This window comes from Doryrhamphus excisus, chromosome 5 (assembly GCF_030265055.1).
Source record: "Doryrhamphus excisus isolate RoL2022-K1 chromosome 5, RoL_Dexc_1.0, whole genome shotgun sequence".
Lineage (NCBI taxonomy): Eukaryota > Metazoa > Chordata > Actinopteri > Syngnathiformes > Syngnathidae > Doryrhamphus > Doryrhamphus excisus.
Genome location: NC_080470.1, coordinates 22,793,753 through 22,817,406, shown reverse-complemented (window position 1 = coordinate 22,817,406; position 23,654 = coordinate 22,793,753). Strand labels below are relative to the sequence as shown.

General features: G+C 44.0%; 1 protein-coding gene across 1 annotated transcript; it reads left to right on the top strand.

Annotated features, from left to right (window-relative positions):
• Positions 1–540: 540 nt before the first annotated feature.
• Positions 541–23,608, top strand: LOC131129461 (unconventional myosin-VIIa). The gene is made up of 47 exons (XM_058073066.1): positions 541–555; positions 619–720; positions 789–941; positions 1,471–1,655; positions 2,696–2,817; positions 2,883–3,025; positions 3,102–3,215; positions 3,288–3,441; positions 4,247–4,323; positions 4,386–4,505; positions 5,092–5,234; positions 5,308–5,518; positions 5,592–5,727; positions 5,788–5,957; positions 7,166–7,306; positions 7,367–7,525; positions 7,584–7,676; positions 7,866–7,960; positions 8,035–8,119; positions 8,228–8,446; positions 8,526–8,732; positions 8,800–9,009; positions 9,084–9,248; positions 9,328–9,654; positions 9,736–9,875; positions 9,954–10,080; positions 11,487–11,606; positions 11,779–11,952; positions 12,018–12,245; positions 13,357–13,524; positions 13,601–13,718; positions 15,799–15,925; positions 16,009–16,169; positions 16,235–16,416; positions 16,505–16,623; positions 17,702–17,856; positions 17,933–18,086; positions 18,178–18,333; positions 18,430–18,535; positions 18,614–18,727; positions 20,711–20,798; positions 20,881–20,987; positions 21,112–21,297; positions 21,380–21,493; positions 21,685–21,768; positions 21,934–22,053; positions 22,133–23,608. Exons 1-47 carry the CDS (start codon positions 541–543, stop codon positions 22,223–22,225), a joined length of 6,687 nt encoding a protein of 2,228 aa, XP_057929049.1. The 3' UTR covers positions 22,226–23,608.
• The last annotated feature ends 46 nt before the right edge of the window (positions 23,609–23,654 follow it).

Below are 23,654 nucleotides of genomic sequence, written 5' to 3'. Positions count from 1 at the left end.
CTATGTTGGGATTGTACCTGTAGCCAATGGTGAGCTTAAACATCAACTCTGAACCCCGATGTCACGCCCTGTCCCCTAGCACCAGTGCATATTTACTGCAATACACAAGCGCCATACTTATTTTTGTCTTTCAATGTCTCATTTCATCTAATCATGTCTGTTATGTTTGGTAATGGGCGTGTAAATATGACTATAGGGGTGTTATTTCATATTTAGAGGGCTCTAATGGTAAAAAAATTTATTTAATAGGTTGTGAACATGTTTTTTAATGTTATATTATCTTAATCACAGAAATTCGCTTGTCATGGTTGGGTGTGGAACTAATTGTACCGTTAAAACTATCATAATATTCTACTAAAATGATCAACACAAATTATACAATAAACACAAAAAATTGTGTACTGCAGTCATTTTGAGGATTAATATGCTAAATTCCAGTTTAACCAGGCAATATTTTGCAAAAGGAGACTGGAAACATGGAATATTACATCAAATTGGATAATTACTGTCTTCTTTTTTTTAAAACAGATTTCCACAGTGATGCATCTGTCCAAGGTAAAATGATCACATATCTTTATGTTAAACATGTCAACGCTCATGATGTTCTGTCAACTACAGGGGGATTTTGTGTGGGTGGACACAGGGGTCGGGGTGCCCATCGGGGCGCAGGTGAAGTTGACCGACACCGGGCAGCTTCAGCTCATCGATGATGAAGGAAAGGTACAAAAAAAAACTATCCATAACAAGTCTTCCCGATGACGTGTTTCACCTAAATAATTACCTTCCAGGAGCACAAGCTCAGCAAGAAGACAGAGGGCGCTCTCCGGCCCATGCACCCCACCTCGGTCCAGGGTGTGGATGACATGATCAGACTGGGGGACCTCAACGAGGCGGGGCTCCTCAGGAACCTCCTGATGCGACACAAGGATGGCATTATTTATGTGAGTCCATCCGGCTGTTACCATCCTACTTTTTATGGCGCCCATAATCACTGCTGGAAGCTGTCAGACTTTGACCCCCGCCCTCGTGTTTTATCACCTGTCTCCATGGAGACCAGTGACGAGCCTGTGCAGGGAGAGGAAGCCCTGCCGTGTGTCTGTGATTGTCATGTGTAGTTACAAATACCATAAAGCGTGACTGGTGGCCTGGTTGCCCATGTAGAGAGATTGTTTGTCATGGTGGTGGTCTGTCGGGGTCTTTTTGTCCCACCCTCCACTTTTAAGACAGATGTCTTATGATACTTACTTACAAGAATGTGGTGACCCTTAAGGGTGAAAAGGGGGATCCGTCTATACCTTTATCTGGATCTGTACCAAAATTGAACAAATCTGCTAGCTACTGTAACTTTGTAGACAACCATCATGTACCCCACCTGGCAGCTTTCCCTCTGAGGGTGTACTTAATGTTGTGGAAGTGCTTTAGCCATGATCCTATCCGACTCCCTCGCCCATTCCTGTCTGTGTCCTTTAGACGTACACAGGTTCCATCCTGGTGGCGGTCAACCCCTACCAGCTGCTGCCGCTCTACACCACGGAGCACGTGCACATGTACACGGACCGGCGTCTGGGCGAGCTGCCGCCACACGTCTTTGCCATCGCGGACAGCTGCTTCTTCAAAATGCGCCGTGACCGCAGGAACCAGTGCTGCGTCATCAGGTGCCTCCCGTCGCCATCTTATGGACTGTTGTGTGAAAAGTAGCAGCCTAGCAGTCGAAGACCTGGCCAGGAGATGTGGTTCTTCTCCCATCCTCTAGGGGTGGGTAGGGTGGGTGGCCAGGGGTCTCAAACTCAATTTACCTGGGGACCACTGGAGCTAGGGTCTGGGCAAGGCTGGGCCGCATCAGGTTTTCCAAAATTTTTTTTTATTAAAAACAGAAAAATATTCAAGTTATTTCCTTTAAACTAAATAGCCAAAAACTTACCACTTCCACACGGATAGGGAGGATAACTATTAACAGTTATTTAACCTTTAAGATGAACATTAATCAAACGTAATAATTTTTTCTGGGTACATGATACCATACAGCATCCATATCAAACTTGCGCGGGCCGCACTAACATTAAACTTTCATATCAAGGCGGGGGCCTCAAACTAGTGTCCTGCGGGCCACATTTGGCCCGCGGGCCGCGTGTTTGAGACCCCTGCTCTAGGCGGTACATTAGCACAAATAAGAAAATACATAATTATTAGCCATTTATGTTTGGCTATTATTTGTGTTTTGCGTGGTAAACAAGACACTATTTGTACTAATATTAATCTACGGCTGTACTATACCAATTATTCGATTCCAAGGGCCAAAAAGGTCAAGGTCAAGTGTGTAAGGGGCAGTTTTGTACTACAGGATGAGCATATTTTATTGACCAAAAACCAGGACATTTGGTGCAACAACGAGGTGCTCAAATGATACTCAAAGATGCCTTATAACAGTGGTGTGCAAAGTGCAGCCCGGGGACCATATGCAGCCCATACCTTGTATTCTATTGGCCCGTGGCACAGCGTATAATATATTTTATTTTTATTTAAAGCATCAAAACTGAACAAACAAAGTCATCTAGGTTACTCCAAATGTTTTATTATGAGATAAAAGATAAAAAATAAGTGATTAGCATTGAAACCTAGGACAAAACAGAAAGCTAGAGTGCCACGTTTGCTGAAATTGAGTGTTTTATTTGGACTTTCTTCCCTTGCACCTCAGTGGAGAGTCAGGAGCAGGCAAGACTGAGAGCACCAAGCTCATGCTGCAATTCCTGGCGGCAGTGAGTGGCCAGCATTCCTGGATCGAGCAGCAGATCCTGGAGGCCAACCCCATCTTAGAAGGTAGCGCCGACCCCTCCTTAAGAAAAACAAAACTTCTTTTGCTCTAATTCCTGTCAACTTCTCAGCCTTTGGTAATGCAAAAACCATCCGCAACGACAACTCCAGCCGTTTTGGGAAGTACATTGATATCAACTTCACCAAAGGTGGTGCCATCGACGGGGCTCGCATTGAGCAGTACCTGCTGGAGAAGTCCAGAGTTTGTCGCCAGGTGACCCATTTGCATGCATGAGGAGTTAGCACAGCCTTCTTGTCTCATGTTGGAGAACACTTGCTACCATGCACAGGCGCCCGAGGAGCGAAACTACCATGTTTTTTACTACATGCTGATGGGAATGACGGCTGAGCAGAAGAAGATTCTGTCACTTGGGAGCGCCGCCCAGTACAACTACCTAACCATGGTACTGAACCGTCTTCCAGAGCGTGTCGCCATCCATGCGCAGAGTCAATAAACACAGCGTACATATCCGCAGGGCAAGTGCACCAGCTGTGAAGGTCGTGACGACGTGAAGGAGTACGCTCACTTCCGCTCAGCTCTGAAGATCCTCATGTTCACCGAGAACGACACCTGGGAGATCTGCAAGCTGCTTGCAGCTATCCTGCACTTTGGGAATGTCAGCTTTGAGGGTGAGTGCAGGCTTGGCGGGCATGTTCTGTATTTTTTTAAATATCTCACATTCTTACTTTTATTACAATGAATTGCCCTCCCAAATACGCTAAAAGTAAACAAATAACAAAATAGCAACAGCATAATGAAAAAATAATGAAATTGGTTATGGGTGGTTCGATTCCACCCTCGGCCATCTCTGTGTGGAGTTTGAATGTTCTCCCCGTGTATGCGTGGGTTTTCTCCGGGTACTCCGGTTTCCTCCCACATTCCAAAAACATGCTAGGTTAATTGGCCACTCCAAATTGTCCATAGGTATGAATGTGAGTGTGAATGGTTGTTTGTCTATATGTGCCCTGGGATTGGCTGGCGACCGGTCCAGGGTGTACCCAGCCTCTCGCCCGGAGACAGCTGGGATAGGCTCCAGCACCCCTCGTGAGGAAAAAGCGGTAGAAAATGAATGAATGAATGAATGAATGGTTATGGGTGGAGATGGCAGGGTCTACATTTTGATATGTAGTATTCTGCAGTGGTCACTAGCTGTCAGTAAAGTTCCATTTTGTTACAATGATAACTGATTGAGGCAGTACTGTCTTATATTCTATTATTGTGATGGCTATATTGGGTATTAGATGTGCAAGGCGAATATAGGGGTGCTATTTCATTGTCTTAAGGGCTCTGATATTGTTAAAAACCTGTAATTAGAATGTCATAAATAGATTTTCTGTGCTCTAACTCTAAAAGTAAACCTGATTGATATAGAAGGAATGCTAGTCTGGAACTAATTACTTGTAATAAAGGAGGGATTATTGTATTGTTTTTCAGGAACGATAGTGAACAACCTGGAAGGCTGCGACGTCCTTGCCTCGTCGCATTTCGACATGGCCAGCCAGCTCTTGGAGGTATGCGATGAATGTTTTGTGCACGTTTGGTTAGAATTCCTGTGACTGCGGTACCCCCTCAGGTGGACCCTAAAGTGCTGGAGAAGAGCCTGACTCAGCGCTCCTTCATGACCATCAGAGAGAGCGTGACCAAAGTGCTGACCTCTGCCCAGGCTGTGGACGGCAGGGACGCCTTTGTCAAAGTAACATCACGTCACACAAAGCAGCCACTGTGCTATTGTCTGGCTTCTCTTCCAAACGCGTTTTGGTTTTCATTCAGCACCTACAAATCAATGAAGTGTGCATACTTAGCCTACACTTGTTGCCAATGTTTTGAGTCGCATTTTAACATATCTTGAAGTAAATACAGATGTAAAATAAAGTTAGAATAAAGGTATGGGTTGTTGTAATTGTATGGGTACTGCTGGAATGAACTGAAATTCAGACAACAAGTCTTCAACAACAAGAGCACCAAATGTTTTTGTGGTGGTCCAAATTGAATTGTGGCGGGCTGCCTTGAATGAATGACTTTTGAGGCAAATTTTTGAATATGGTTTGCCTTCAGAAAGAATTGTAGTTTGAGTCCCAGTTTGGATGATGGAGAGAAGTGTCTATTAGCCCTCCACAAGACAATAGGCAAGCATACACTGAAGAGTGGGACAAGTGTACATTTTGTCCCGTTGATGGTGCGAATATATCTTTTTGACTGCACTCACAAGCGTGTGTGCGTGCGTGTGTTTGAGTTGACACACTATATGACGAAATTCTTCTCTTTTATGGTTTGCCCAGGCTATTTATGGCCGTCTTTTCATTTGGGTGGTGGACAAAATCAATGGTGCCATTTACAAGCCGCCCCCGGAGGACTCCAGTGAGGTCAGACAGTCCATTGGCCTCCTTGACATCTTCGGCTTTGAGAACTTCAGTACAAACAGGTCAGTGTGACACACTATAGGCCTCTTCTGGCGTGGATGCCATCCATCCATCTCTTCTGCCTGCTTTGAGCAGCTTCGAGCAGCTCTGCATCAACTATGCCAACGAGCAGCTGCAGCAGTTCTTTGTCCGGCACGTGTTCAAGCTGGAACAGGAGGAGTACGCCCGGGAGAGCATTGTTTGGGAGCGCATCGACTACAAAGACAACCAGGACACGCTGGACGTGCTTGCCAACAAGGCCCTCAACATACTGGCTCTCATTGACGAGGAGAGCAACTTCCCCAAGGTCGGTATCCACCTTGGGGGTTCATACTTTGTGGAGCAAGATCAAGTGTAAAGTGTTTTGTGTGGGTGTTCAGGGCACAGACACTACCATGCTGCAGAAAATAAACCAGGTCCACGGGAAGGGGAGCGTCTATATCTCCCCTAAGAACAACTACGAGACACAGTTTGGAGTCAATCACTTTGCTGGTGTGGTCTACTACGACTCCAAAGGTAAACGCTCAAGCAATTCGTAATGCTTCTGCCATGTTCTGAACACTTGGTTTCCTGAAGGTTTCCTGGAGAAGAACCGTGATGCCCTCAGCCCGGATCTCATCCAGCTGGTAGAGATGTCCACCAACAAACTCCTCAAGCAGGTCTTTCACACCGAGCTGGAGTCCGGAATGACCAAGAGTGGTGGAAACCCGCGGATGGTCATCAACACCACCAAGAACACGCTGCGGGTGAGTCCATGCTGGCGAGTCCTGACCGACACCATCATGGCATTGACACTGGAGCAGACATTTATACATGACATCACGTGAGACCGTAAGTGTAGAGCTCGCATTTACTCTTCAGACAGAGCCCATTCACAACATAGCACAACATAGCTAGAAGAATAAAGCGATTAAAGTCAAGAATAGCAGCAATCGTAGCTTAAAGCCAGAAAAATACCAGCAAACCTAGCCAAAAGAGTAATATATTGTTGACAATGGCATCATTAGGCCTATTTTAAGGGAGCCCCCCTAAGTATTTGATATTTTTTTATTCATTCATTCATTCATTCATTTTCTACCGCTTTTCCTCACGAGAGTCGCGGGGGTGCTGGAGCCTATCCCAGCTGTCTTCGGGCGAGAGGCGGGGTACACCCTGGACTGGTGGCCAGCCAATCACAGGGCACATATAGACAAACAACCATTCACACTCACATTCATACCTGTGGCCAATTAACCTAGCATGTTTTTGGAATGTGGGAGGAAACCGGAGTACCCGGAGAAAACCCACGCATGCACGGGGAGAACATGCAAACTCCACACAGAGATGGCCGAGGGTGGAATTGAACCCTGGTCTCCTAGCTGTGGAGACTGGACCACTGGACCGCCGTGCCGCCCATATTTTTTTATTGATTTTTAACATTTTTTTTACAAAAAAAATCTCTGACAAATTTTATATAACAGGTCAAAAGCAGGCTAATAAGCGAGCCAATAAGCAGGCTAATACTAGCCTACTACTAGTAGTTGTAGTAATAATCAAAAGGAGAATAATGATGATAGTAATAATAATAGGAAAATTAATAATATAATAATTGATCACTGTCCACTGGACAGAATGGTTGCAGAGCTTGAGCAGTGGTTTTGCAGTGTAGATTGTGTGTACTTGTGTGCAGTTAATGGTGGCCTAAAACAATTGAGTATCTCTACTAAAAGTCCAAAAGTGGGAAAGTTATATCCCGGTTCTTGTTCGTTATTTGTTTTTTTTTTTTATATTTTGATTTTTATGATTTTTTTTGAATGTCTACTACATTCATTCATAAGCCTCCCCCGGAGTCAAAACCTAGTGACGTCCCTGATTGCTGATATTCTTTTGACGTGGTTTCAGCGTCCAATAATAGCCTGTTCATAGTTTTGAACTCAAAGAAGTGTGATGGTAACATGTATTTTCTGTGTCATAGCAAGCAAACGACGGCAAGAAGCGTGTGCCGACGCTAACCGGTCAGTTCCGTCAGTCCCTGGACTCCCTGATGAAAACCCTGACGGCGTGTCAGCCGTATTTCATACGCTGCATCAAGCCAAATGACTACAAGAAGCCCATGGTGAGCAGACATGCTCCTTCAGTGCGAGAACATCTTCACAGTTTTGTATTTTTGTGGCAGCTCTTTGACAGAGAGCTGTGCCTGCGTCAGCTCCGTTACTCTGGCATGATGGAGACCATCAGGATCCGGAAAGCCGGCTATCCTGTGCGTTACACTTTTGACGAATTCCTCGACCGCTACAGAGTTCTCCTGAAAACCTACGTCTGTGACCCCCATAAGGTGCGTGCATGTTAAAAACGTTATGAGCACAATGAGCTTCATGAACGTATGCCCACAGGAAAGCAAGGAGAAGTGCTGTGAGAGCATTTGTGAGTCTGTGCTGAGTGGAGAGGGCGACTGGAAGACCGGAAAGACCAAGATCTTCCTCAAGGTGCTGCCTTGTTAGAGACCTTCTCAAAGGTTCTGAGGTGGAACAAAATCCATTCGGCCCTCAGACCTGAAATATTCAGTTCCAGAGGGAAATTGTTGCCTTCATAAGATGATTACTAGCGCTATAGACAATTTTTAAAGTTGAAGTTTGTAATGTTTCTGAATTGAAGTATCGTTGTTGAACACGCAGGACATCCATGACACCATGCTGGAAGTGGAGCGGATGAAAGAACTCCATGCAAAAGCACTTTTGATCCAAAAGGTTCTGCAAGGCTACAGATACAGGCATGGACAAAACACGACTGTATTTTCATTATAATTATTAGTAGTATTATTGAAATTACTGATGTCATTGGCAGGAAAGAGTTCCTGAAGAAGAAAGCGGGCGCTCTCGTCATTCAGAAATACTGGAGAGGACACAAAGGGAGAAAACTCTACCGAGTGGTGAGTCAAGGCAGCTTTGTTTACGTCATCCATTTTCTCACGGGCATGCTGGAGCCTATCCCAGTTGTCATCATCACAATCATAAAATTATCCATTTGTCTCTCTTAGGTTCAGAAGGGCTTCGCAAGGCTGCAGGCCCAGGTCCGCTCTCGCCAACTCCACTTGCAGTACAAGAGAAAGCGGCAGGCCACCATCGTGCTGCAGGCCCAAGCGCGAGGGTACCTGGCCAGGAAGGGATGGAAACGGAAGAGAGACGCCGTGGTGCTCCTGCAGGCGCACACCAGAGGCCTGCTGGCCAGGAAGGCGCTCAGAAAGATGAAAAGAGACGTAAGCTGACATGACATTTTGCCATCTTTTAAATGCTAAATGGTTCTGCTCTGTAAACAATATTTTACACACCGGCTAGATGTATCTCTCGGCCAAAGAGAAGGAAGCGGAACAGAGAGCCATCTTGGAGAGACAGAAGCATTTGGAAGAAGTGTTGAAGCAGAAGAAAGAGATGGAGGCCAGAGCCCAGTCCGAATCCATCACCGACCAGGAGGTGGACAACATCTTTGGCTTCCTACCAACTATGGTCGGAGGGCAGGAGGGGCAGGCGCCTGAAGGATTTGAGGTGCAGAAACTGGACACTTCGAGAATGCTTGGAAGAGCAACACCTCATGTCTGTGTCTGGTTTAAAGAACTTGGAGAGCAAGAGGGTTCTTCTGGAGGAGATTGACATTGACGACTTCCCCATCGAGGAAGATCTGCCCAAAGATGACGACGACCTCGATGAGTACCCTTTCTCCAAGTTTGCATCCATGTACTTCCAGGGCGCAGCATCGCCTGAACACATCCGTCAAAGGCTGCGGCATCCACTGCTTCACCACGAGGATGAAGGAGACGTCTTGGTGCGTCTCCTTGTTGACATTCAGTTATCAGCTAAAGCGCTTGTATTGTTGTCAACTTCCTGTGTCCTCACCAGGCTTCACTGACAGTCTGGTGGATCATTCTGAGGTTCATGGGAGATCTTCCTGAGCCAAAGAAGCAATTCCATGTGCAGGAGCGCTCCTCGCAGGACCGCTTTATCACCCAGGACGTGATGGAAAGAAAGGACAGACGCCTCAGCCACATGGTGGGCTTGGATCAGGTACAGAGACTCATTCACACCAAAGAGTTCTAGAAATGACAGAAGGCGTGGCATTGAAGTTCACATCTGTTTCTTCTAGCGGATTCTAAGGAATAAAAAAGTTGTGCAGCCTTCCCCTGTCCAGGAGGAGTCGACACAAAACAGAAAAAGTTCCATCTTCACAGACCTCCTGTCCAGGAACAAAAGACCTGCTCCGGATGAGGTGGCCCCAAAGCCCAAGATATACACTGTCCCTGAAGGAAGCCCTCGCACAAGGAAAGGGTCCACCTTCACAGACATGCTGTCCAGGAGCAGAAAAACATCGACTGTTCAAGAAAACGGAGTCGCCAGATCATCCTCCCGATCTTCTTCCAGATCATCTTCCACATCATCCAGCTTCCGGAAGCCCTCTGTCATCATGGAGGAGGTGAAGCGGACACCTTAAACACTTTCATTCATTGGGTTTCCTTTTCTTGATGTCATTTTCTTCTTTGCTTGCAATTTGGAGGATCAGCCCGAGGTGTCCAAGCCTCCCACCCTGCAGACGGTAAAGGAGGATGTCGAAGGACCTACCCTGGATCGGCCTCTAACACCTCTGGAGAAACTCCACATGATTGTGGGTTACGGCATCATCAGAAGGGACCTCAGGTGAATGGTGGTGGTGGGGGGGACTCCACAGGGAAGTCAGGAGAAGTTGCCTGCTTGATGAAGAGCTTCTGTGTGCAGGGATGAGATTTACTGTCAGATCTGCAAGCAGCTTCAGGACAACAATAATCGCAGCAGCTACTTCCGAGGATGGATCTTGCTCTCCCTCTGTTTGGGAGTTTTCCCTCCGAGTGAGCGTCTCATAAGGGTGAGAGCATGCAATGAAAAATATTGTAAATGGGGCCTTGGAGTACGCAAGAAAAAGTTGGAAAAATTGTATCAAAAAGACTTAATATAAGGAATATACCGTCAGATGTCATTTTTTGTATAAGTTGTTGTTGAACGTTTTTGCTGTTGAAAAGTTAGCCTCTGTTTTTGTACAATTTTGCAAGCTAGCCTGTTTGCCCTGTAAATCAAACGAAATCAAACTAAGCATCTTAAGTGAGTTGCTGACTCACACTGACCTAACCATGGTGGCCACACAGTCAGGAGATCAGGAATACCTGGGTTCAAATCTCCACGTGGGCATGTCTGCGTGGAGTTTGCATGTTTGCATGTGCGTGGGTACTCCGGTTTCCTCCCACTTTCCAAAAACATGCTAGGTTAATTAGCGACTCCAAATTGTCCATACATATAAATGTGTGTGAGAATGGTTGTTTGTCTATATGTGCCCTGTGATTGGCTGGCGACCGGTCCAGGGTGTACCCCGCCTCTCGCCCCAAAGACAGCTGGGATAGGCTCCAAAATTGGAGCGAAATCGAAATCATACGTGTATAACATGGCAGCAAAACACAGCACTTGAGCACAAACACATTAGCATATCTAGTCCTTCTCTCGCATGTGGCGCTCACACTTCCCCCTTCCTTGCCCTGCCCCTCCACATGCCAAAGGTCAAGTAAGTCCCCCCCTTTTCATAGCTGCCTCAGGAAATGCCTATAACAAAGTTTTGAGTTTTATTGTAATAGAAGATTTTTCCTTGTAAATTTACAACTTAATTAATTTGTGTGTCTGAAACTCCATCGTATAAAACAAATATGTTCATATTTAGTGATGTCCTATGGGAAAATAATTTTTTTGTCAGACCTTTTTCAACGAATTGCTGTAATGGGGAAAACCAAGCTTGCGCTGTACTGTACTACTATAATAATAATAATAATACTAATAAGGCCCCCACTCTAGGGGTTAGCGCGCAGACCTCACAGCTAGGAGACCAGGGTTCAATCCCACCCTCGGGCATCTCTGTGTGGAGTTTGCATGTTCTCCCCGTGCATGCGTGGGTTTTCTCCGGGTACTCCGGTTTCCTCCCACATTCCAAAAACATGCTAGGTTAATTGGCGACTCCAAATTGTCCATAGGTATGAATGTGAGTGTGAATGGTTGTTTGTCTATATGTGCCCTGTGATTGGCTGGCGACCAGTCCAGGGTGTACCCCGCCTTACGCCCGAAGACAGCTGGGATAGGCTCCAGCACCCCCCGCGACCCTCGTGAGGAAAAGCGGTAGAAAATGAATGAATGAATAAGGCCCCCACATCATTTTATTTCCCAGGATGCAGTCTTATGTGGTAAAGGTTTAGCGAAACATCCTCATTTGAACCGCTGCTCTTCTTTTGCCAGTACCTCCAAAGTTTCCTCCGCTCTGCTCCAGGAGGCTACGCTTCCTACTGCTCTGAGAGGCTGCGTCGCACCATCATGAACGGCGTGCGAGGGGAGCCCGCCGCCTGGCTGGAGCTGCAGGTGCTGTGATTGATATGAAATGTGACAGAAGAATATTGGTTTAGTTCACTCGGGATAGGCTCCATCCTCCTCCGACCCTGAAGACATCTTGCGGTCTAGAAAACCAATGGATGTAATCTTGACAATCACATCTTCGTCGGCAAATTTGTCACACATGTTTTTTCATGCTCAGGCTACCAAAACGAAGAAGCCCATGATTGTGTCTGTGACTCTGATGGACGGACGCTCCATCAACCTGCCCGTTGACTCTGGATCCACGTCCAAGGAGATCTGCCAGCTCCTCTCCAACAAAGTCAAGCTGAAAGACACGTTTGGCTTTTCTCTCTACGTGGCACTCTATGAAAAGGTATGGTGAAAGCACACAATAGTGCATCAGGTAGATATCCACAAGTGGTGTTGTCTTCGCCGCAGGTGTGGGCTCTCGGCAGCAGGCGGGAACACGTCATGGACGCCATCTCCCTGTGTGAGCAGGAAGTGAAGAGGAGAGGAGGCCAGGAACAGCACGCCCCGTGGCGCCTCCTCTTCCGCAAGGAGATCTTCACACCCTGGCACGACTGCCACGAGGACAAGACCAGCACGGAGCTCATCTACAGGCAGATCATCTATGGGCTGAAATTCGGGGAGTACCAGATGGAGAAGGTGAATTCTGATTTTGAGGACAGGCTCATACCTCGCATGCCTCAGTTATGTTCGCTGCTCGGGCAAATTGATGAGGCTTTTTTTTTAGATAAATATGACCATTTATTTACCTAAACTTAGGATATCACTGAGCTGATCCGGTCGTACGAGCGTGATTCACAGAAACCACCTGCCGAAATTTCCGATCCATGAGCCACGTCCGTGCTTTAATGTTGTCAGCTTGTTAGCCAGAAGACTACAGTAATTATTCGCCACTTCGAATTTTGTAGCTTTACTGTTTATAAGAAAAAGTAATTAATAAATCATGCTGTTTTGTGATAAAATATGGCCTATTTGTAAAAAAATATTTCAGCATGTTATGTATTGTATTATGATCTAAATGTAATCAAAAATAGATACATTAACTAATATAAACATTGGTTGTGTTGATGTAGTATTCTACACTGGTCTCTAGGTGTCAGTAATGTTACTAATGTCATATTGGGTGAGACACACAAGCACCAGACTGGTTTGCCAGGCACCTAACACAGGCTACTGTTGCGGCTGTAACCCACACCGAGCTAAAACTCAACTCTGGACTCCTGACATGGCTTCCTGTCCGCCCCGAACTCGCTTCCCTAGCAACGGAACACATTTACACCAACACACATAAGACATATGTCTTATTTGTGTCTTAAATGTCTTATTTTCTCTTATTGTGTCGGAGTATATTGGGTAATAGTAGTCAAACTGGGACTGTAGGGATGTTATTTAATGTCTAGAGGGCTCTAATAATGTTTAAAGCAAGTTTTTTAATGCTCTAACTACGAAAATATTTCATTTGTAAACAAGGTACACTACTTCACTGAAATTCATGCTCAGGTCTGGAACCAATAAACTGTGAAAAATTAGTGATTACTGTTTTAGCAAATGTACCTTACTAACATTTTCAAGTGCATGCAGCGGCAGATAAAGCTGCTGAATACTGACCACTCATCTTTCTATGAATACCGTATGTGCTACCATCTTGTGGAGTTAATGAACAACATCAGGAGGTTGCCTGAGCGACACAGGCATCATTGCACACAATGGAAACAATCAGCAGATGTGTGCCTACATGTTCTCGATACAGGAAGATGATTTTGTTCAGCTGGCTGCCAAGTACCTCTACATCCAGTATGGTTCCAACATCTCTGCGGAGGACATGAAAAATGCGGTGCAGGCCTGCATCCCCAACAATCTGCTGGAGGCCAAGTCTGAAGCCAAATGGGTGCAAATGGTCAGCACAGCCCATGCTCAGGTCAGTGGCGTTACACATCATTCCACTTGAAAAGGATGAGAGTCTAAGCTAAGTGTTATCCTTCCAACCTCATCAGGGTTCCTATATGAGCTCCCAGCAAAAGGCGGATTCCGTCAAGATGGAGATAGTCGACTACGCCCGCCAGAAGTGGCCCATTTTCTTCTCCAGGTTCTTTGAGGTCATCAAGGTGTCAGGTTGGTGTCCCACCTAGAGACTGGCTAGACCAGGGGTGTCAAACTCAATTTACCTGGAGGCCAATGGGGCTAGGGTCTGGGCAAGGCTGGGCCGCATCAGGTTTTCAAAAAAAAAAACAAAAAAAAAGGCATTTATTAAAAACAGAAAAATATACAAACTTTTTCAGTGCTTTGGTTCCGATTTTCTACAAGAAAAGCTCTGATAAAACATTCCACTGTTCTCAAATATCTTTATTTTTATTTTTCTGCACAAAATAAGATGGAAAATGAATTAACAAATCAAGAATAAAGAAAATCAATCAATCAGTAATAAATAAATATAATAATAATATAAATAATATAATAATAATAAATAAATTATAATATAATAATAATAATAATAAAACGGCAAATAATAAAAACTTAAGAAACCACATATAGTTGGTGGGTAGACAAATTATTTTTTCAGATTAAAATTAACAAAGCATTATTAGAGCCCTGTAGACATGACAAAACACGACTATAGTCACATTTATACTTTTTTTATTTACAACATATTGCGCAACTGCAGGGTCTTGAGACACATGCTAACTCGCAAACTAGAGAGCTAGCAACCTAAACAGTAGCCTTCAAGTTATTTCCTTTCAACTTAAATAGGCAAAAACTTACCACTTCCACACGGATAGGGAGGATAACTATTAACAGTTATTTAACCTTTAACATGAACATTAATCAAATGTAATAATTTTTTCTGGGTACACGATACCATACAGCATCCATATCAATCTTGCGCGGGCCGCACTAACATTAAACTTTCATATCAAGGCGGGGGCCTCAAACTAGTGTCCTGCGGGCCACATTTGGCCCACGGGCCGCGTGTTTGAGACCCCTGGGCTAGACGAATCATCACACTGAATCATACCCAGGTACGGCACCCTTCCCCTCCTTTGGAAGAGAGGAAGGGTGGTCTCGGGCTCGGCGCTATTCCATGCATGCATGCAATGAAGCAGGGTCGCAGAATGACTGTAAGGCCATCGCTCAAGGCACATTCTATAATGATAAAGGACACCATTCATAAATAGAAAGGAAATACAAAGATCCAAAAGTCAAACCCATAGTACACTCACTGACTACAACTGTGTGCGTAATAAACATATGCCACTCGATTCATGCACTTTCTCGCACTTTCTGGCTTCCTAGCCTGCCTTGCGGCATGTGTTTTGTAAAAAAAAAAAAGTTACTTTTTTTTATCATAGTTGTCCCTTCGCCGCATCACGGTTCAACCATCATGCTCTCACTCGATCACGTTTCTTAAAAATATAAAAAATAAATGGTCACTGTTCTGCGGTTGGCTACAGCCCATTAGTCACAAATATGTATATTTGGCCGAAATTAAGCATTCTCAAGCATAGAAATGGTTAAACTAAAATACAGAATTCGTAGTTTCTGATGAAATGTAGTGTTCTACATTGGCCACTAGGTAAACCATGCACCACAGTTGATGACACAAAACACAATAACATAATAATAATCATACTAAAACAGGCTACTGTTGTGGCTTGTTATCTTGCTAAAAACTAACCCCCCAACTTCACTTCCTGTCCACACATCTGGAAGACATTTAGTACGACCCATACCAGCACCAGCCTTATTTAGGTCTTATATGGCTGTTTTTATGTAATATATATATGTATTTATGTTGGTTAATATGACTGTATAGGTGACTATAGGGGTGTTATTTAATGGCGAGAGTGCTCTAATAATGTTAAAACCATATTTAGAAGGTTGTAAACAGGTTTTCTATGTTCCTAACTACAAAATTATTTATTTATTTATTTATATAAAAATAATCATATTTTGCAGAAAATCACATATGGTCGGTCTGGAATTAATTAACTGTGATAAACGAGCGATTGCTGTAATCCCATAGTAGTAGTGCTTACTCAGTTATTTTCTTTCATGACCCCCCTCCTGCTTCCTTTAAGCAAACTGAAGTATCTCTGACCAGCTCTTGTAGAAATGCTCCACAATGGGCCCCGCGGTCCATGGGTTGGAGACTCCTGCCAGAATGTGACTTTGCCCTAAGTGATACTTTTTGCAGGTCCACCTCTGACCAAGAACAAGTTGATTGTGGCCGTGAACTGGACCGGTATCACCTTCTTGGATGAGCGGGAGAAGAGGCTTCTGGAACTCTCTTTCCCAGAAGTCACTGGAGTCAACTCCACAAGGTAGAGAACAGTTGGCTTCTGAGTGTGATAGCAGAACGATGTTGGTCATCGGTTCACACTTGCTCTTGTCTTGGTCTATCCAGAGGGGCGAAAGGCCCAGCCGTGTCTCTGCTGACCTTGAAGGGAGACTTCACGCTGAGCGGATCCACAGCCGAGGACATGGCTGAGCTGGTCACCATGTTCCTCAGCGGGCTGACCGAGCGCTCGCAGTACGCCGTGGCGCTGAAGGAAATGGACAAGCAAGGTCGGTCAGCACGCTTGACCTCCACGCTCATTGATCAGCGCTCACGGAGTCCATTCTCTTGTCAGACGATCCCACGTTTCTCAGCTTCAAGAAGGGAGAGCTCATCGTCATACTGAAAGACAATGAATTCTCTCAGCAACGAGGATGGATAAACGGGCAGAATTCCAGCACGGGAAAAACAGGGGCCGTCCCCATGGAGGCTATCTTAATTCTCCCAACGCTCAGCAAACCTACTAATGAGGTTATGGTACGGAGATGGCCTACAAAAACATTTTTTACAAGACCAGATCTCAGTTGCAGAATTTTAAATTTCATGGTTTTAATTTCCATGTCAGAGTCTGCTCAATCTATCCCCAAATCAACGGAAGAACATCCTGGCCAACCAGAAGGAGACGGGCACAGTGGAACGGGTGGCTCCTGTTACGCTGAAGGAGTTCTCCTTGGAATATTTCAGGTAGAGAGACTTCACTTTATCACGTTTGAGTATATTGATATATATATTGATTAATAAATCATGCTGTGTCTTGGTTGAGTACGGCCTATTATTAGTAAAAAAAAAGTTATTGCCTAAATGAAGCATTTTCTAGCATATAAATTGATAAATGGTTATTAAAACATTCAGAAGATGCATTCAAGAACGCTGTGATCTGTAGTATTCCACATGTCAGTAGGTGTCAGAAACACACAAGCACCAGATTTGATTGCCAGAACAACAGGCTTTTATTGCAAGGTTTGAATGATCTCACAACAGGCACAGTAATCCCTAACATGGGCTACTGTTGCAGCCGTAACCTATGCCAAGCTAAAACTCAACTCTGAACCTCCGACATCATTTCCTGTCCACTCCCTGACTCAGCTCCCATAGGAAAGACATGTACAGCAACACACACAAGCACAAGTCCAATTTAAAATAGCTTATATACTCTTAAGATATTTGGTAATAGAGTGTTAAGGGGTGTTATTTAATGTCTAGAGGGCTCTATTAATGTTAAAAAAACGTATTTAGAACGTTATAAACGGGTTCTAACTATGAAAATATTTGATTTATAAGGAATCTGATGCTAAGAGTCCACTGGGCCAGCGCCAGTTGGTGCCAGTTCACGCCAACGCAATTGGCTGTGGCGACTAGTGTCTCCAATAAGGTGCCTAGTGGTGTTCAGTGGCTCAAACTTCCTCCCAACTGGCTCGTGGTGGCTCGTAACGGCGGCAAAAACTCGAGTTTGGTGGCAAGAAAATTTTTAAATGTTTAAAATCTTCCGCGCACCACTTGCATCAAGCAGTCAATGCGAAGTGTCTACCAAGTGGAACCAAATATCGCAAACAATCCACCTATTGGAATCCAATGGAATGTAATGGCACAAACAATCCGCATATTGGAATCCACTGGAATGTAATGGCGCCAGCCAAGTTGCGCCACTGGGCCGGTGGACCCAGTGGACTCAGTCAGGTCTGGAACCGATTACTGTAATCGTCATACGTACATGAGGGATTACTGAAGCTCAAGCAAAGATCTTGTCTCGCCGATCGCACAGGCAGCCTGTGAAGGACGTGAACAGGCAGGTGATGTCGAGAAACGCAGCACCCGAGAGGTTGTGGTTGAACTCCAGAGAGCCCATCAGACTGCCCCTCCTCAAGAGACTGGTGGGCAACCCGGACCTGAGCCACCAAGCCTGCCTGGCTTTCACTGATATCCTTTGCTGCTGTAGAGTCACATCACACAGCAACATGTCCCACTTGTTGTTGTACTCCTGACTCCTGTTCACCCGTCCTCAAGTACATGGGTGACTACCCCACCAAGCAGATGCAGAGTCCTCTGGAGCTCACCGACCAGATCTTCGGGCCTGCCACTGAGAACGAGGCCCTCAGAGATGAGATCTACTGCCAGATTATGAAGCAGATGAGCAGCAATAACAATCGGTACGCCGTGCTTTTGACATCCCAATAAATGTTCTCGCTAAGACATTTGGATGGGCTTCATTCTTGGGGTGTGATGTTCATTTGCACACAGGTTCAGTATGGAGCAAGGCTGGCAGCTGCTGTGGCTCTGCTGCGGGCTCTTTCCACCTAGCCAGTCGCTTCTGAAACACACTCGGCGATTCCTGGAATCGCGCCGCAGAGAGCCGCTGGCGTCCGACTGCCTGCAGCGACTGCAGAGCTCTTTGAGGTCAGGAAGGTTCTATTTGGGGGTTTCACCCTCATGAAGCGTTAACAGGTGATGTAGGTGTTATGCGTGTGCTTTGACCTGTCTGTCTTGGTGCAGGATGGAACCCAGGAAACTGCCGCCACACCAGGTGGAAGTGGACGCCATCCAGCAGAACAGCACGCAGATCTTCCACAAAATCCACTTCCCCAACGACACTGGGGAGGTATGAATGAGCCGGCAAGCTACAGCTAAGCTAGCTAAGAACTCTCTCATGAGCTCTGGCTAACTGTTCCGTCTGCAGATATTCGAGGTGGCGACCAGCACCAAGATCAAAGATCTCATCAAGAACATCTCCGGCAAGCTGCAACTGGCTTCAGCGGATGGCTTCTGCATTTTCATTAAAACGCACGACAAGGTCTGCCTCGCACTTCATTTTGAATTTGAAGCACTGTCACTAACCTTAACATACTCCAAATCCATTTTTCAGCATAAATAAAAAATAAAAAATAAAAAATAAAAAATAAAAAATAAAAAGTAAAAAATAAAAAGTAAAAAGTAAAAAGTAAAAAGTAAAAAGTAAAAAGTAAAAATAAAAAATAAAAAATAAAAAATAAAAAATAAAAAATAAAAAAAAAAAAAAAAAAAAAAATAAAAATAAAAATAATAAAAAAAAAAAAAAAATAATAATAATAAATAATAAACCCTAGTGAGGAAAAGCGGTAGAAAATGAATGAATAAATAATAAATAATAAATAATAAATAATAAATAATAAATAATAAATAATAAATAATAAATAATAAATAATAAATAATAAATAATAAATAATAAATAATAAATAATAAATAATAAATAATAAATAATAAATAATAAATAATAAATAACACACTACATAGCACTACATGCTAACCACTCTGCCCTTTGATAATTTAACTGGCCTCAATATATTGCCATTTGCATTCGTGTCTCTAGTCCTCGTACAAATTCTGCTTTTCTTTTGATCACTGCTACAAAGTAACCTAAAATAAGATAAGATATACCTTTTAGGCCGAAATTCCAAAATGTAGCCAAAGAAAGTTGCAAGTGCCAGCAATTTAATAAACATCAAAAACACTCTGATGTCCGTGTTGATCTGGCTGCCACATTGTGTCTTTATCAATGAAAGTAAAAGTAACTTTAAATGATAATTTATCCATTTCATTCCTCATGCTAAAACTTTAACAGTAAGGGGCTGCACGATGGTCGAGTGGTTACCGCGCAGACCTCACACGCTAGGAGACCCGAGTTCAATCCCACCCTTGGCCATCTCTGTGCGGAGTTCTCTCCATGCATGCGTTGTTTTTGCGTTTTGCGTTGTCCTCCCACATTCCAAAAACATGCTAGGTTAATTGGCGACTCCAAATTGTCCATAGGTATGAATGTGAGTGTGAATGGTTGTTTGCCTATATGTGCCCTGTGATTGGCTGGCCACCAGTCCAGGGTGTACCCCGCCTTTTGCCCGAAGACAGCTGGGATATCCTCACCCTAGTGAGGGTAAGCGGTAGAAAATGAATGTAACAGTAAGACTATAAAAACAATTATAATAGATTTGGGTTGACTGACGATGGCGCTAACTTCCGCTTCCTGTTTCCATGTATTAGCAAGCTAATAGCCTTCTAAAAAGGACGTTTTGTGTTAAAAATAAATTAGGAACACAGTTTGCTTCTCTATCTACTATCTTATCCCTGATGTTTATATAGTATTGGTATGCTATTATTACAGTAATAATGATGTCAAGCAGTGAGATTTTAATTACTATAACTGTATGGTTGCAATTGTGTTTACTATCATGGGTCATGTCCTCATTGTTACTATTGCTACTGGTAAGTTGGCTGTTTAATTTCACTGATATCATCTCCAGTGTGACCCTTAGCCATCATTGACATTTAACTGTTCTGTTTGTCACTGTTGTTGTTTTGGGAATTCTTGTTGCTGCTGTTTTTGTCGCTCCCTCTACTGCCCCCCCCCCCCCCCCCAACCCCACCTTTATCTTCTCTCTTCTTCTTTTCTGTTCTTCTTCTTGCTCCGGTCCGGTCGTCCCAAATGGCATAACAAAGACATCAAATAACGGCAAATAAAATTTCATGGTACAGGGAAGTTGTAGCCAAGACCTTTCCTGACACAGAGCAAATCTGTCTAGCATGTAAGTGCATTTAGATCAACAATACTATCTGCCCCAATGGCTGGACGGGACAAAAAAATAAAAAAAAAATAAAAAAGGAACACAGTTTGGAAACACGGCAAGGCACGCTACATACTCTACGCTATATACGCAAACCGAGGCAACATTTGGTCTACATTTTTGATGTTAATTGGAAAAACGCTAACCAAGGTTCCGCGATAATTGTGTTTCTCTTCCAGGTCCACAGCCTGAATGACGCAGACTACTTTTTTGACAGCCTGAGGCAAATCACAGATTGGTCCAAGAGGGCCAAACACATTAAAGATGGTATAAATACTGTAGTTGACACTGTTGATTGTTGTCTGCATGTACATTCAGCCTAATGTATGTGTGTGTATGTGACCTGCAGCCGGGCAAGTCAACATGCCCTATGTGGTCTTCTTCATGAGGAAGTTGTGGTTTAACGTGATCCCTGGCAGGGATGTGGAGGCTGACCTCACCTTTCACTTCCCACAGGTGCATTTGATGATTTCAGATCAGCCATTTTTAGCTATAATGGCTATGATGAGGGGAGCATGACGTCAGCATGATTCAACTCGTCTTTGTCTCATCGACTGTGCATCTTGTGTGTGACTTCCAGGAAGTACCCAAGTACCTGCGGGGCTACCACATGTGCACCAAAGAGGAAATGGTCAACATTGCGTCTCTGCTCTTCCGCATCAAAGTCGGCAATGACAAGAGTCAGTTTGTGTCCATCCCCAAGTTGCTGAAGGAGCTGGTCCCCTCCGACCAGCTGAAGGCCATGTCTGAGAACGAGTGGAAGAAGGTTGGGTCATATCATTCGTCGCCACCATCGCCTCCTTTCCTGCGCGACTGATGGTGTTTTTTTTTTCTCCTGTGGACAACAGAGGATCGTCGCCTCGTACAACAAGCAAGAAGGCAGTGTGGAGGAGGCCAAGGTGGCGTTTCTGAAGGCGGTGTTTCGCTGGCCGACCTTCGGCTGCGCCTTCTTTGAAGTGAAGGTGAGCCCTTGCATCATCAGCCCTTGTTTGTTGTCTTTTATCTTGTATTTTATATTGGTGTTTTTATCTCCTGTACAGCGACCTTGGGTGTCCTGAAAGGCGCTTTTAAATAAAATGTATTATTATTATTATTATTATTATTATCATTCTACCATGCCAGCATCCATGACCACCCGCTCTGTCAATTTCAGCAAACATCCGAGTCAAACTTCCCGGACATTGTGCGGATCGCTATCAGCAAGCAGGGACTGACAATCATCCATCCTAAAACCAAGGTTTGTAGCATCTTATAGAGCCCCCCCGCCCCCATGCATGCAGATTTACCCAGATTTAAACTTATATATATATATATATATATAACTTACCAATATCATTTTAAAAGCCTCTGAAATGGGCGAGATAGCACCACCTTTAACTTGAGCGCCCCCCTCGCCCTGCAGGAAGTGCTGGCCAACCACCCGTTCAACTGCATCGCCAACTGGTGCAGCGGAAGCACCTACTTCCACATGACCATCGGCAATTTGGTGAAGGGGAGCAAATTCCTGTGTGAAACGTCGCTGGTGAGTTCCCTTTTTGGTGCAGTTGCCGTTTTTGCGAATGTGTGTCGCACGATATGAGCGCCGTGTCGTCGTGTTGAAGGGATACAAAATGGACGACCTCATCACCTCCTACGTCAACATGTACATGCAGGAGAGGAGGCTGGGCCCGAACAGGAACCAGCGCTTCAACTGATGGCGCCCACCCTCAGGTGCTGTGTGTGGGCAAATTATGTAAAAAAGTGAAGCATTACGTAAGAACCACACTAGCGTTGTGTTCCATGACGAGGCTGATCCTTTCACAGCAAACACGGCTGATACAGTATGTATTTATTACTTTTACTATGCAAACGTTATGTACAGTATACTGTAGCCCCTTTTCCACGGAACCAGGACCATCACCTCATATTGCTAAATTGCAGTTCCTGGCCATTCTGGAGGAACCAAATTCGACCCACCAAACAAAATGGGGTCATAGGAAGCTTTTAGTTACCAGGAACTAAATGTTCCTGGACATTTGGTGGAAAAGGGGCTACTATCATTTTACTATCTACAAAATCATACTACATATTACTACAAAACATACTAATTAGCCCTCGTTTAACTTGGTTAATTGGCTGCACACCCAGATTTCTGTGAAGAGTGATTCCTTGTATATGAATACAGGGGTTCCAAAACTCAGGACCCACTGAAAATAAAAAAAAATGTCCGCAGCCCACCTTTGTCCTATAAACAGTACATGGACGAAATGCTGCGTTCTCAGAGCACTTAACTTAATAATAATAATAATGACATTTATTATTATGATTATTATGATTATTGTACCCCTTTTATTATTATATAATATTTATATTAAAATTAATAATATTAATATTATCATCGTTATTATTATATAAATAAAAAAATAATAATAAAAATGAAAGCAGGGGGATAAAGGAAGCCCAGTCTTTCAATCTGTGGTGTACACACAAGACAGAATTAATTCTCATACTTTTCATAACTGCATCCAAGACTGGCATGATGACCACAGAGCTACGTTCCAATCTGTATAAGGTTTCAAAAATATTGTGACAGGTCAGTAACGCTCAATAGGTTATTACTTAGGCCTATAAATATTTTTTTAATCATGTAATAAATATTTTACAATGAAAATAATTTTAAAAATAATATTTGCAAAAATGAATCATATTTATAATGACCTCTCATGGCCCACCGAGGGGCCGCGGCCCACACTTTGGGAATCACTGTATAAATACATATTTTCAGAGCCTTCTAAATGTTTAACATTAGTAGAGCCCTCTAGACAAAATAACATCCCTAGGGTCAACTTTACACTCCTATTACCCAATATACTAGACATAGCAACAGAAAAGAACACCTTTTGTCGTAAATGTGTTTTGGGAGCTGAGTGGAAGACGGACAGGAAGTGACATCGGGGGTTCAGAGTTGAGTATTAGCCCGGCGTGGGTTACGGCTGTAACAGTAGCCTGTGTTAGAGATTATTGTGTAAAACCTGCAATAAAAGCCAACTCTGGTGCTTGTGTGTCTCAGCCAACATTATAGTAACATTACTGACACCTATTGACAATGTAGGATACTACATATCACCACCATGTATTTAAATC